Source organism: Linepithema humile, chromosome 1 (genome assembly GCF_040581485.1).
Source record: "Linepithema humile isolate Giens D197 chromosome 1, Lhum_UNIL_v1.0, whole genome shotgun sequence".
NCBI classification, from domain to species: domain Eukaryota; kingdom Metazoa; phylum Arthropoda; class Insecta; order Hymenoptera; family Formicidae; genus Linepithema; species Linepithema humile.
In genome coordinates this window covers 41,904,925-41,920,401 of record NC_090128.1, presented here as the reverse complement: position 1 = coordinate 41,920,401, position 15,477 = coordinate 41,904,925, and the positions used below count along the sequence as shown (strand labels likewise).

The 15,477-nt window shown below is 35.4% G+C and overlaps 1 protein-coding gene across 1 annotated transcript; it reads right to left on the bottom strand.

The window, feature by feature from the left end:
• Nucleotides 1-12,575: 12,575 nt before the first annotated feature.
• Nucleotides 12,576-15,241, bottom strand: LOC105678052 (THAP domain-containing protein 1-like). Its single transcript, XM_067348470.1, has 5 exons — nt 14,638-15,241; nt 14,389-14,551; nt 14,085-14,301; nt 13,698-13,961; nt 12,576-13,077 (listed from the first exon to the last, which is right to left on the bottom strand). The coding sequence occupies exons 1-5, from the start codon at nt 14,730-14,732 to the stop codon at nt 13,049-13,051; spliced, it is 768 nt and encodes a 255-aa protein (XP_067204571.1). The 5' UTR covers nt 14,733-15,241; the 3' UTR covers nt 12,576-13,048.
• Between the last annotated feature and the right edge of the window lie 236 nt (nt 15,242-15,477).

Sequence of the window (15,477 nt, the reverse complement as noted above, 5' to 3'; positions counted from 1 at the left end):
ATAACTTAAAGATAGATCAAATGGATGCCGTGACAGCTTTCCTGCAAGGTGATTTATCTGAAGAGATATACATGGAGCTACCAGAAGGATTGAACAATGAACAAAGCAAAGTATGTCGATTAAAAAAGGCCATTTATGGCTTGAAACAAAGCAGCAGAGAATGGAATAAAAAGCTCAAGAATAAGTTAAAAAACTTCGGACTTATTCAATCTCGTGCAGATCCATGTGTATTTTACAATCAGAATGCATCATTGATAATAGCCATTTATGTGGATGATTTCTTGATTTTCTGGGCAAATGCTAAAGTAAAGGATCAGCTGAAGAAATCTCTCAGTGAAGCATTTAAAATGAAAGATATGGGAAAGGCAAGCAATTGCATTGGATTAAGTATTACGTATGAATCTGATGCTATTTGTCTGGATCAAGCAAGATATACAAAACAGATACTTGAAAAATTTAACATGATCAATTGTAAACCTGCGGCGACTCCAAGCGACCCGAATCAGAAACAATCAACTGAAATGAGTCCAAAAACTGAAGATGAAAACCAAGAACTTGAGGGAGTACCTTATCAAGAGGCGGTTGGAAGCCTTCTATATCTGGCACAGGGCACACGCCCTGACATCGCTTTTGCTGTTAACGATGTAAGCCGTTTCAACTCCAATTTCGGCAAGAGTCACTGGACGGCAGTTAAACGCATCTTTAGATACTTAAAGGGCACTATGGAGATTAAGGTACGTTATTCTAAGTCAGATAATGATGATTTAGTCGGTTTTTCAGATGCAGATTGGGCGTCGGATGTAGACAAGCGCCGTTCCTGTACTGGGTACATTTTCCTGATGTGTAAAGGAGCAATATTATGGATGAGCAAGCGGCAACAGACAGTCGCTCTATCAAGCACAGAGGCTGAATATATGGCCTTGTCGGCCACAATTCAGGAGGCATTATGGCTTAAAAGCTTCAGTGAGGGACTGGGGTTAAATAGTAAAACTAATGCAATAAAAATCAAATGTGACAACCAAAGCGCCTTAGGACTTGCCAAGACAGATGGTTTTAGAGCGAAATCCAAGCATATAGACGTCCGCCATCATTACATTCGTGAGAAAGTAGCAAATGGAATCATTGACTTGACATACATTCCTACTGAAGAAATGGTAGCAGATAATTTGACTAAAGCAGTAAATGGACCGAAACATGCATCATGTGCACTCAAAGCTGGATTGGTGCATTAAAACTTAGAAATTAAACTTGCGAAACTATAAGAGTTATTTTATTTGCTATACATATATAAATATATTGAATTTTTTTTCTTGTTTGTTACTATAAAGCAATTTCTAATATTTAAGGAGTGAGGGTGTTGTAAGAGAAAATACTGTTCTTTCTTTTGAACCGCGCGCCATGCTGCACTTAATAAGATGTTCTTTTGTACCTACGAAATGATACAAATAAATCACTCTCTTCTGGATTGTCTTTTGTCGAGTAAAGACGTGTCTCGCTTCTTATCCTAACTGCGCTCAACACTTGCCCTTGTTCCTGGATCTGTCTGCACGCCGTCCGGGCCTCCGTCGTCCCGTCTGCAGAATCCCTCGTAGGTCCCACGAAGGTTGCTCCACCTCAGTCACAAATTGGGAGTTTGGCCACTCACTACGACTCGCGCAATTCGCTCAAAAAGAGAATTAAGAGGGAGAGGTCGTCGCCCCCCGCGGTGGGGTTTCCGACCTCACATTTCCCTCCTCGATCGGGCTTTCTCGCCCTTGTGACGGACCTCGAAAATGTCACGTCACAAACTGAAGCTACACTAAAATCTGATTTGAAGTAAAGAATGATTATTTCAATTTTTAATTCTAACTAAAGGTAATGATATCTTTTTAATGTGACACAAGTATAGATATCAACTATTTCCTAATTTATATAGCCATAAAAATATGTTTCTCTCTCTCTCTCCCTTTTAGTTTTAAAATTATATTATTCGATAGTTTTATATTTTTTATTTAATAACTATTTTTTATTAATTTATTTTAGTTTTGAATATTACCTGTGTATAATTAGTCCCCATGTCTCAGTGCTATTGTGTTGAGTATCCCAGAATGCAACATAGTCTATTTTTGGAAATTTGTCTATACTAGTTTCACGTTTCATAGAGTATAGGACTTGTTGGGTGATACATTTCGCTAAATGTAAATAGTATGTCATTTTTTCTACCCCAAAATGTGACATTTGCCGAAGAAATGTTGGAAGTGAATGTGGTTATCACAACCCTTAAATGTTGAATGGACATTAAAGATGATTTCTCAAAATGTGTCCACATCATGTCACGTTTGTCATCATTTTCTGTTGTTTGTATAGGCATATTTGAAAGCTGTGTAATTTTTATGATGCTTGATAGAAATTTTAAAGGTGGAATTAAGTGCCGTCTCGTCCCAGCATGGGAGTAGTTGTCGAGCAGTTATTACATCAACATCTGTCGCTATTAACCTATTTAAATATCATAATTTAACAATTTGGTATTTATGAAATTTGAAATATAATTATACTCGAGGATCGACTGAGGACAGATTAAAAAAATATTGAGTTTAAAAAAATTGAATCATAGTTTATAACACTACAGAATTTTTTGAATGTATGACATTTCTACAACTTAAAATCGACAATTTTGAAAGTATTGAATTTATTTCAGTACTATTGTAACTATTATATGTTGGAAAGTAAAGTTATCGTACGTCGATGGGTTCACTGCGCACGCGTGTGCAAAACCTAGTATTAAGGCGCAGAGCGCACTATACCTGTGTTACTGAAAAATTTTAGTTAGTTGATCCGTGACCGTTGCTTACGATACGTGTGCAGCAAGAAGCTTCTTTTGTTAACGCGAAACTAATAAAACGTATCTATAAATATACTAAGAGTCATCTTTCTCTTCAACCCTGTCGTTCCTCTTTCTTTTCGATAATCATAACAGGTTATGGGCCCAGGCAAGCAGCCTGCGTAACACCCGATTATCGAAGTCAGAGAGCGATAGAGAGAAAACGGTTATCTCGATTTTTTTTCTTTTATGGTCGACACGTGGTCGCCATTGTAGTGTACCGGTAAACGCGTATGGGAGAATAATCGAACGAAAATGTCGGAATCAACTCTGTTAAAAAACATTAAGAAGTTTGATGGCTCGAATTTTCAAGCGTGGAAATTTCGAATGAACTCGATGCTTGTCGCGAACGCGATTCAAGACGTCGTAACGGGCTCGCGAGTGATGCCAGAAGACGCAGACTCTGCTGAAGGCAAAAAGTGGGTGAAAGACAATGCGACGGCCATGTGCATAGTTTCCTCGTCGATAGAGGATTCTCAGCTCGATCCCATGCTCAACTGCACCACAGCGAAGCAAATGTGGGACAAGTTGGTGAGAATTCACGAGCAGAAATCAGTGTCGAACAAGATGCTCCTGCTACAAAAGTTCCACGGATATTCCATGGAATCAAAAGAGTCGGTTGTACAACACGTGTCCCGGGTACAAAACATAGCGTCTCAACTGAAGGATCTGGGAGAAGTGATTTCGGACACAGCCATAATGGCGAAGATTCTTGGAAGTCTACCGATTAAGTACAACGCTCTTCAGACAGCGTGGGACAGTGTACCTGAAGAAGGTCAAACCCTTGATAATCTATTAGAACGGTTATTGAAGGAAGAAAGAAGACTCGAAGGTGACGATGACGTCACTCGAGCGTTAGTCGCTGTTAGTCTCGGCGGAAACAAAAAGAAAAAGTTCGCCGTGAAACAAAGCAATAACAAGGAGGAAAACCGCGAAAGTAGAAATACGAGTGTCGAGTGTTTTTATTGTAAAAAGAAAGGACATTTTGCTCGCGATTGCCGGAAAAAGAAAAGGGACAAAGACAGTGCCGGCGAAGAACCCCGTGAGTGTGCGTTTGTCGCCACGACAAGTGAACAAAAACAGCGACAAGTAAAATCGGAAACAGTGCCAAACAGTGAGGTCGTAGAACGACTCATGACAGCCGACATAAGCGAAGTCTGGATTACCGACAGCGGTGCGTCCAGGCATATCACTTACCGACGGGACTGGTACAGTGAGTTCGAACCAAGCAGTGGCGAGTCGGTATCACTCGGGGACAATGGCGTGTGTGAAGTCACCGGTAGGGGCACTGTGCTCATCGATAGACTAGTAAACGGTAAATGGTGTGAAGCTCGAATCGAAAACGTGCTCTACGTTCCGAAGATTCGAAAGAATCTGTTTTCAGTTGGCGTATGCACTGAAAAAGGTTTCGATGTTTTGTTCAAAGGAAAACAAGTGACAATCAACCACAACGGTGAAGTCTTTGGAGTCGGTCTGCAACATGTCAATCAGATATACCGAATGCTCTTTAAAGTGAGAAAACCAAGTGTTGTGAAAGAAGCAAATGTGTCAACTGTCAACTTGCGTGTCTGGCACGAGCGAATGGGACACGTAAACAATAAAGTGCTGCGCGAAATGACGCAAAAGGGGCTAATTCGCGGTGTGAAATTAGCGGACACTGACAATTTCTTCTGTGAATCTTGTGCCTTTGGAAAAGCACATAAACTTCCATTCAAGAAAAACGAGACAAAAAGAAACACAAAACCGGGAGAATACATACATTCGGATGTATGCGGACCATTCTCAACAAAGTCGATCGGTGGTGCCAGATTCTGCATAATCTTCAAGGACGACGCATCAGGATTTCGGTATGTTTACTTCATGAAACACAAATCTGATGTCTTCAACATTTTCAAGAAATACGAGAAGTTGATCAACAACAAATTTGGCAAACCAATGAAGGTGTTACGTACGGACAATGGTCGAGAGTATTGCAACCATGAAATGAAGCGATATCTCGAGGCTCGTGGTATCGAGCTGGTAAACACGGCACCTTACACTCCTCAGCAGAATGGGAAAGCCGAGCGCGACAACAGAACGATCATCGAGAGTGCGCGCACGATGATAATGGCAAAGAAACTTCCTCCATCACTATGGGCGGAAGCAGTCGGTACAGCAGTGACCGTGCTCAACCGAGTTCTGCCTACCGGGAAAGAGAAAACGCCATACGAGATCTGGTTTGGAAAAACACCAGATGTCTCTCATTTTCGAGTGTTCGGATCGGACGCGTATATGCATATAGATAAACAATTTCGCAAGAAGTTAGATCCGAAGGCCATAAAGTTAATCCTAGTTGGATATCAGAATGACTCGATGAATTACCGTTTGTACAATCCACAGAATAAGAAAATATCTATATCAAGAGACGTTACATTCAACGAGAAGTCACAACTTGGGGCAGAAAAGGGGGAAGAATTCCAATACATCCTCCCAGCGGACGAAGACAAAGATGTAGCAGAACCCGTCGAGCTGCAACCGGAGGAAGATCAGGAAGATCAGGAAGAACCTGAAAGAAACAAACAACCAGAAGATCCTCTAGAAAAGGGTCAAAATCAATCAGACAGTGTCAGACAATTGCGGGACCGAACAAACATCCGACGACCCGTAAGATACGAAATCGACTTTGCTGAATATAATCCACCAAACACATTTCAGGAAGCAATGAACAGCGCCGAGGCAGAAAAATGGGCCGAGGCAATTCAGGAAGAGTTTGACGCGCACGAGAAGAACGAGACTTGGTCCATCGTACCAAGGATAAAGGGTCGAAAGGCCATAGATTCGAAATGGGTGTTCAAGGTCATACGAGACACGTCAGGCGACGTATACCGGTACAAAGCAAGACTCTGTGCACAAGGATTCCAACAAAAGGAGGGACTCGACTACACGGAGACCTTTTCGCCAGTCGTGAGATACGATTCGTTGAGAGTTTTATTGGCCATAGTGACTGAACAGGACTTGGAACTCTCACAATTCGATGTGAGAACAGCCTTTCTTCACGGCGAGCTGAAGGAAGAGATCTATATGGAAATACCGGAGGGACTCAACATCAAGAGAGAAGAAAAATGCGGTTCAGTGTGTAAACTGAACAAGTCATTGTACGGCTTGAAACAAGCACCCAGGTGCTGGAACGAAAAGTTTCGCGAGTTCTTAGAGAAATATCAGTTTCACGAAACGGAAGCCGACAAGTGTATCCTTCGAGGACGAGTAGACGGTGTAAATGTATTTTTGGCACTTTTTGTAGATGACGGACTCATCGCAGCAAAAACAAGTAAAGCCCTCGAGTCTGTAATAAAATCGTTAAGTAATGCGTTCGAAATTACAATCGGGGATGGAAACTTATTTGTCGGAGTACAAATAGAAAGAAATCGAGTAAAGAAAACCATGTTCTTGCATCAAGAAGCGTATGTCAAGAAAATTCTTAACAAATTTAAAATGATTGATGCAAAAGCAGCAAGTGTTCCTGCCGATCCGCACGCGCGACTAGTTCCAAAAGATCGCGACGATGAAAACCCAAGTAAAATACCGTTTCGAGAGGCAGTGGGTTCGTTAATGTTTCTTGCGGTTGTAACGCGACCGGATATCGCATATTCGGTGAATTCGGTCAGTAAATTTCTTAGTAACCACAATGAGAGTCACTGGCAAGCAGTGAAACGAATCTACCGGTATTTGATTGGAACAGCGAAAGTCGGGATAATGTACAAAAGCGGCGGGAGTAACTCGGAGTTACACGGGTTTTCAGACTCGGATTTCGCAAGTGACGTGGAGACACGTAGATCTACCACGGGGTATGCGTTTTGTCTATCGAACGGGATCGTAACGTGGTCGTCCCAACGACAAAAACTAATCACACTCAGCACAACGGAAGCTGAGTACGTCGCGGCAGCAGCGGCTGCAAAAGAGGCCGTTTGGCTGAGGAAATTGCTAAACGATCTCGGGTATGTACAGGTAACTGCGACAGTTCTGCGACTAGACAATCAAAGTGCAATCCGATTAATAAAAAATCCTGAGTTCCATAAGCGAACTAAACATATAGACATTAAGCATCACTATGTTCGCGAAACTGTGGAGAGAAGGAAAATATCAGTAGAATATGTTCCTACTGATCAGCAGCTAGCTGACATGTTTACAAAAGCACTACCAAAGACACAGTTTCAGCTTCTATGTAACGGCTTAGGCATAGGATTCTCGACGCACTCTAACGGCGGGAGTGTTGGAAAGTAAAGTTATCGTACGTCGATGGGTTCACTGCGCACGCGTGTGCAAAACCTAGTATTAAGGCGCAGAGCGCACTATACCTGTGTTACTGAAAAATTTTAGTTAGTTGATCCGTGACCGTTGCTTACGATACGTGTGCAGCAAGAAGCTTCTTTTGTTAACGCGAAACTAATAAAACGTATCTATAAATATACTAAGAGTCATCTTTCTCTTCAACCCTGTCGTTCCTCTTTCTTTTCGATAATCATAACATTATATGTAATACGCAATTCTCGGAATGCCATCTGGTTAATAAATATACTTAATAAATATATATTTTGAAAAAAATATTAGCAAATATTCTTTATACTATAATTTTGTTTTAAATACTTTTTTAACTTACATATTGTCTAGTTCTTTATTGGAGAATAAAGATTGAATAAAGTATTCTTTGTTATTATTTAGGTGACGCATATATGCTATTATTAAAGTGTATCTTCCAGATGGTAAAAATTTTTGCTCTTTTAGAGTCTTAGTAAAATCAATCATAAGTTTATTTAATTTATTAGTAATTGAATATTTTGGAACATAAATTTTTTTACTAAGAAGGTTGTTATGCAAAGCAATTTTAAATATAGTCAAAGCCGCTGCATGCATAGATATATTTTCTATTTAACGATTAATATTTATAGTTATATAATATTCACCAATAATGTCATTTGTTTTGTAGTTAAATCTTATTTTAGCATAATAATGCAATAATATTATATAATCCGGTAAATGGTTACTAACTGTAATGTCATTTTCGATATCGATAGCAGTGCAAAGTGCTATTGTAGCGATTAACATTATTTCGCCATTTGTTAAAAGCTTTTGGAACATCATATTTATTTTTCTTTATATAAAATAAATTTCTGAAAAAAGTATTTGTTGGCAATAAAACATATACATTTGCAACACATAGTTTTTAATTTTTATATAACAGAAAAAGGTACATAATAACGATTATAAATATTTACACAAAAAGATATAGAAAAAACCAAGATACACTGATTGTGAGAAAAAAGTATGCGATATTTAGAATTATAATAGCATGGTACTATAATTATAATTACGATACTCAATTTTATAGAAGTTGTATAATGTTAGCAATAATAATTTTACACGTACAGTATTGCCAAATATATATAACCAATCATATTGTTAGAATATTTTAAAAATATTGTTGACGCCAAAAAACAGTATTGATTATGGTTAGCGCTATTATTTTTTTCTTTCCAAGTAAAAGATAGTGAAAAAAAAAAGAAAGGAAAATTGATAAAATATGTCTGGTAGTGTTCAGAAAGATAGTAATATTGTGTATGAATAATTTCATAAACTGTTATCAAAAACATATTAAATATTAAGAAATTTAGAATACCTTTTAGAATACAAAAATAAAATAAGATGAAATTACGACTAAAAATGCTAGTAATCTGAGAAATATTAAAATATTGAAATATTATACTTCTAATCAGTTATAATATTCTCAAATACAAGCAAACAAACTGCGCGCGCGCACACACACAGTTAATTTTCACTTTAAATGATATTTATGATTATTACATATGAAGAACTCATGTTGTACAAAGTAAAAAGAAATTATTGATACAGTTACTTATTCAGAAAGAGATTTGATTAAATAAACTTGTATTTATTACGCTTTATAAATTTTTCTATATTTTGAATTAGTAATATTTCGTTTCTAGTTACTTACCTACATGTATTAAAATCGTCAATTAAAAGCAATGGTACGTGAAAACTAACAATTTTGTAAGAATAATACAGTTAACATTGTCTTACACACAAATCGTGAATGCCAATGGTATATAAACCAAACTGTGATCCTATTTGTACCGAGAAGTCTCCGTATACTAAGCATATTCGTAACTGACATAATATATATATTATGTCTCACAAACAGTTGCTAAAAGGTCGCTCAACAGGAAAACACTTTACTAGTCGACAGAAGAGCGCAGAAATTAAAATACATAATCAGTTAAATATGCGTATAAAAATCAAACTTGTATAGTTTTTAGTTACTGACAAATCAAATTGTTAAAATATAATGTTTATAGGTTTATAAAAAATATCATTTGTGTAAGTATACAGGCTCGTATTAATCGAAATTGTAAAAAGAATCGGAGATTTGAAGCCGAGGCCATTTGTGTGTTGCTTTTATATCTTCTTTCATATTAAAATGTTGTAAGTTTCGCTCAATTCTTTGATCATCCTCAATAGATTGGTCGTTGTTCGGATATGAGATTACGTAATGTTAATGCAAAAATTTTTTAAATATGATATTACGGTTTAATCGGAATAATTATCTACCTTGTACGGTACATAAATCTCTAAATTGTCTAAACATACCTTGATATCATGCGGTTCACCGTCATTATAAAATTCTACATAGTTGTTGGCAGCCAATACCATTGCCCAATTCTGATTCTGACTTCATAACCTCAAAGGTATGTTAAACAATTTATAGATTTTACACTTTGAATAAGTTTTTTCGAATGAATTGTCAGAATTAGTTTTATACTTTTAGTTCTGAGTACATACAACAATCGATATAATAAGCTGGTTGAAGTTTGGAACGTTCCTAAAGCAATTTTTTAAAAATAATTTGTCGTTTTTCTGCTTTTGCAGGGAGGAAGGTTTGAGACGCACAAACAAAGTATAAAAGAGATCGATCCGATATATGCGTCGGAAGACACTTTTGTACCCGAAAAACTACCCCCAAAATCACTTAAACAATTCTCGCCAAGCTAAAAATGATTTGTCGCTCTTCTCCTTCTGCACAGAGAAAGTTCCGAGGCCCTCACACGACATACAAAAGAGACCGATCGCATACATGTGTCGGAAAACATCCTTATATTCAAAAAACCTCCTCCGAAATTGTTTAAAAAATTTTCATTACGATAAAAATGATTTGTCGCTCTTTTCCTTTTGCAGGGAGGAAGTTTTGAGACCCACAAACTAAGTAGGCACATAAGAGACCGATCCGATACATGCGTTGGGAGACACTTTTATATTCAAAAAATCTCCTCCAAAATCACTTGAAAAATTCTCGCCAAGCTAGAAATGATTTGTCGCTCTTCTCCTTCTGCACAAAGGAAGTTCCAAAGCCCTCATACGTCAAATAAAAGAAACCGATCGATACACGCGTCAGAAGACACAAAGAGAATTTTTTAAGTGATTTTGGAGGAGGTTTTTTGAGTATAAGGCTGTCTTCCGACGCATGTATCGGATCGGTCTCTTTTGTACTTTGTTTGTAGATCTCGAAACTTCCTGCCTGCAAAAGGAGAAGAGCGACAAATCATTTTTAAAAAATCGCTCCAGGAACGTTCCAAATTTCAACCACCTGTTATTTTTTCCTTTTATTTCCATTTATTGTTGGAGAAGATGTTTGTCATAATGATGTATGGGATTATTATTTGATTTTACGCAAGGTTCATGATTTAATAAATGCCAAATATCTGCAAGAGGAATGCGCTGAGCTGCTTGCAGTGTTAATAGAAAAGCATCATGTAAAATATTGCAATCTTTTTATGGATAATTTAAAAGCGAAACATCCTAATATGACACATTATAAAACTGCATTGAAAAAAAGTGGACCTTTATCTCATTTAAGTGTTGCACGATTTGAATCAAGAAATCGATTCTTAACTTGCTGCGAACGCCACGTGTTCTCGTAAAAATATTACTCATTCACTTGCTGTAAAAGAAGAATTTTATCTTTGTTATAGATTTTCATCTAAAATGGGTTTGATTGATAATCAAAAACTAGATCTAATACTTTTTGCGGATGACATTTCATTTTCGAATAATTTCTCTACATTTAAGAATTCTTTACCAGCATATATATTTTACGGGCAAATGTTTAGAAGTTTCTTAGGCTGAATGTTTGGAACATGCTCCTAACATCATGCTAGAATTTAAGGCGTCTAATCCATGGACATAGGAATATAGGGACAGAGCACAAACATAAGAAATGGGCAAGGGGAGTAAAGCGAAAATGCGGGGGGGGTCCGCCATGATAGTGTGCCTGAATTTGATTGGTTATGGTTTTGCGCATGCTCAATACCGTCAAACTTATTCAGACTGCATGCAACATAAGCAATCTGAATTAAGGCTTTAATTGTGAAAAAGAATAAATGACTATATTTTTATATTTTCTTAATTTAGAAGGAAATAATAATATTATAATAGTGAATTTTTTAAAATAGTTTATTGCAACGAAATTATTAGTCAGTAGTTAAAAGGATATCATAAAAATTATACATAATGAATAATTGTAAATATAAATATTATTAAAAAACGAAATCATATACTTTACTTAAATCATATAATTTACTTGTTACAAAAGTTTTATAATTTTCATAAAATATATTGTTACTTTATAAAATATAAAAAAACTTTAATAGTAACAATTTTTTAAATAATATATTATAAAGTGATAAATAACAATTTTTATTATTGTCCTTTAAAAAGTATAAGTTTATTAAATAACTGACGTTGACTATTTGACTTATCTATAGTATTCAACGCTATATAGTATAATCTAATTTTAACATATTTGTTGACAATAGCTCGGATTAAGCGGACAACGTGATTTTCCATTAATGATTGGTCGTATGCATGCTTATTTAAATCTTTAAATAAAGTGACATTAATAAATTGCTTTAAAACTTGGTTCGATATATAGGACTCATTATATTTTCGTTTTATACATGTAAATGTTTTGCTTGCATGAATGGCACACCGAATTTCCGTCTCACATTTACGACAAATAGTAATAACATCCTCTGAGGGTTGTATTAATCCCCCGCGACTTTTTACACTTATTAAATTATTCTTTCCATCGTTATTTATTAATGCACTAATACAAATATCGCAAATTAACTTTTTTTTTAATTGCATTACGACATAGCCGGCAATATATTCGACGACATTACTAGAAAATTCCGAGATTTCCCGGACATCCGAAATATAGTTGTGATCATTAATTAAATTAAAATCTTCATCATAATTATTGTTTTCATCCGATTCATTATCATTATGTAATCGTGACAGCCGTGACGTGGAATTTATAATGTCTTCGGAATTTTTTATTTTGCCAGCAGATGTTACGTGTAAAATTGATATTTCTTCTAAAGAAATACAATTTCCAGTTTCTGAGTTACGTAAATCTGCGTGAACAAGAATTTTTTTCATAGCGGCTTTGAATTGTCTGACGGTAGGATTATTATTTCCTCCGCCATGATGTCGAAAACATCCAAATAATAATTCTATATGATCTTGACTAAATTTATAAAACGGAATGTATTTTAAATAATTTTTCTCTGTACACAGTTCTTTAAATAATAAGAATGCACTTTCTATACAAATGAGAAAGCCTAAAAACCCAGTTTTTCGACGAGAGTGACATAATAACTCACCATTTTCTTTTTTTAATGATAATATGTACATTTTAAATTCGTTAAATTTATTTGTTATTAATTCTATATTTTGAGAACATAATGCTTGTTTTAATCCAAACTGTTTCATGTTTCTTGAATTTAATATGTCAAAGAGATCATTAAAAGTTAATAAAAATTTGATATTGTTCCCTCGCAACCTTCAAATTTTTTTAACATTAAATTCTTCTCACAAAAGAAAAGCGAATCTGCTACCGAATTACTAAAAATCTGAGCCGCTAAACGGACTTTCATTTTTTGTTTATTATAATTAATGTGTGCACTTCGTAATTTGTTCCCTAAATGCATATTTTCGCATTCTTGTAATTCATGAAGATTATTTAAGTATGACCATTTGATTAGTTGATTATTTCCATCAATAAAAGTTTTGATGTCTCCAAAGGTATTTCGTACCAATTTTAGCATGTGGCTGGGATCAAAAAAAGCTGCTACTTTTTCATTTGTTGCAGGATGTGGAAATGACGTCTGTAACGAAGTTATATCGTTAAAATTGCATCCAAGATTTTTAAGAACAGAAAAATTTGTAGATGTTCCGTCACAAGTCAAAGATACCATTCTCAAGCCCGTTTCATGCACAGCCTTCAAGCACTCAATCACTAAATTACTTTTCTCACTTGTAGATATTCCTTTTATTAAATAGTACGCGATTGGAATTTTCCATTCACCATTTATGCAAACAACCATAAAAGTTAAAGCTTGAGTTGCTAAGACGGTATCATCACAAGCAATATTTTTTCCCAAATCAATATAACCGCTAAATTTGGAACCGTCATATTCGAAATGTTCTCGAATAGCCATTTCATCAAAGATTAAAGAGCCAAATAATGTATAATCTGTTTTTTTTACACGTTCGGTAATAGAGTTTAACGCTTCTGAAGAAATACCAGGTTCCCCATTAATAGTTTTATACCAAGAAGATATAGTTTTTGCGTGTGGCAAGCACTTATTAAATTGATCACGAACATATTCGTATGCTCGTGGAGAATAATAGTGAAGTGTTAATGCAAATGACCTGATTTTCGGTGTATATTGTTTAGATAAGCATGCATTTTTTTTCCGTCTAATTAAGCGTTTAAAAAGCTCACCGGTTGATCCACCTAGCAGATGTATCATTTCGGCTTGTGTTTCATTTAACAGTTCATTATTTTTTAATTTGTTTAAAATGCCTTTGAGTGTGACCACTTGATCGCTGTATCGGCATATTTTTTGGCGCACATTTCTCATTTTCTTCGCATGTTCTGCTTCCAAAAATCTTATTCTTCTTCGTAATCTGGATTTTTCTGGAGAATTATAGATGCGTTTTGGTGATACCATTGTCGCTTTATCTATTTTAGATATTAAAGATTGTGCTAAAATAATAATAAATATAGTTATATAGATTTAAATAAATATGATATACTGAAATTATCAGTCTATTTTCTTTAAAAATAGCTATATAATAATGCATCATAATTAATAAAAATTATTCTTACATGGAAATATATTTGGTAATTCATTGATTGATTCTGTTGGAACTATTGGTTCTAACAAATGATCTGTTGTATCATGTATATTATCGTTTGTAATACTGGCAGGATTTTCAATATTAGATTTTGCCACAAAATTTGAAGAAGAAATTTGATTTTTATCATGTGTAGATTGTTCTACTACAGTAGAATTCGAAGAAAGTTGTTGTATTGCAAGTGTTCTCTGAAATATAAGAATATTCATAAATATATAAATAAAATATTGTACATATATCATAAATAAAAAATAAATTTTTGTTATTATTTATACATTCGGCAATGCATTTGGCTTAAGTTGAGTTATCGAACATGTCTTATCAAAGAATTTTTCATCAAAATGAGCAGAGCAAATGCGAGCTGTATTTGGGATAGATGATAAATTTATTCCCAAACTTTCTAACCACATTGCTCGAGTTGTAGGATTTTTTGGAAACCTAAAAAACAATGCTTTTAGCAATTTATACTCTTAAAATAAAATATATATATTACTTTAAATGTGAGAAATTTTTAATTAATATACTTGTGGAATGTTATCTTCACATTTTTTCTATTTCCTTGTTTCCAATTTTGACAATCAGATCTATTTTTGCACGATTGTAGCAAACACTGCACCATTGTTGACACAAATTTTGCTTAAAACTTTTAACCTAACCATACCTTCGCAAAACATGTGTTATTTTACATCACTGCGCTTGCACAAACTAACAGCCAATCAAATGTAGGCACACTTTACCTCGTCGCATCGTCCCGCAATGGCTTCCCCCCCGCAGCGACATGCTCTGTCCCTATATTCCTATGTCCATGGTCTAATCGTGACGTTGATGTTCCCAACAAGTGGTGCCATCGCGAGCATCGATTCCAAATTAATTCTGCGAGCGATATCTCACTTCTAGGAAGTGGGAAGCGATTTCTCAGATCGCTCTGAGACTTCAACGGAAACGGTTGAATGCTTCTCGTACAAATTATTTATATAGAGTATGATCTGTACGTTCTCACACAGTTAATTTGTTATAATAAAATAATACTACATTCAACAAAGTTAACTAACTAATATAAATTATTACACGGTACAACAATTCGCGGTTAACGACTTAACGTCAGCAATACTGGTAAAAGGAGGAAGGAATATTTTACCATAGACGAGCCTCTAAGAAATTCAACAGAATCTTTATTTTACTCCAAAACACTGAATTTACAGGAATTATTTATAAGTCTGGTTTATGTGTTGTTTTAAATATTTCTTCCAATCATCTTCCTCAGTTTGGCATTGTGAGACACGTTTTGTGTAATGATTCTAATAATTTATGTTTAGTATGCCAAAATCTTCTCAATATAGGATTCTGCAAAGATCTTCATGGTT

Coding starts and splice junctions, on each gene's coding strand:
- LOC105678052 (XM_067348470.1), bottom strand. CDS start 14,732: ATGGTGCAGTGTTTGCTACAATCGTGCAAAAATAGATCTGATTGTCAA. Junction 14,552..14,637: donor GTGAAGATAACATTCCACAA/GTATATTAATTA, acceptor ATTGTTTTTTAG/GTTTCCAAAAAATCCTACAA. Junction 13,078..13,697: donor TCTGCTAGGTGGATCAACCG/GTGAGCTTTTTA, acceptor ACTTCGTTACAG/ACGTCATTTCCACATCCTGC.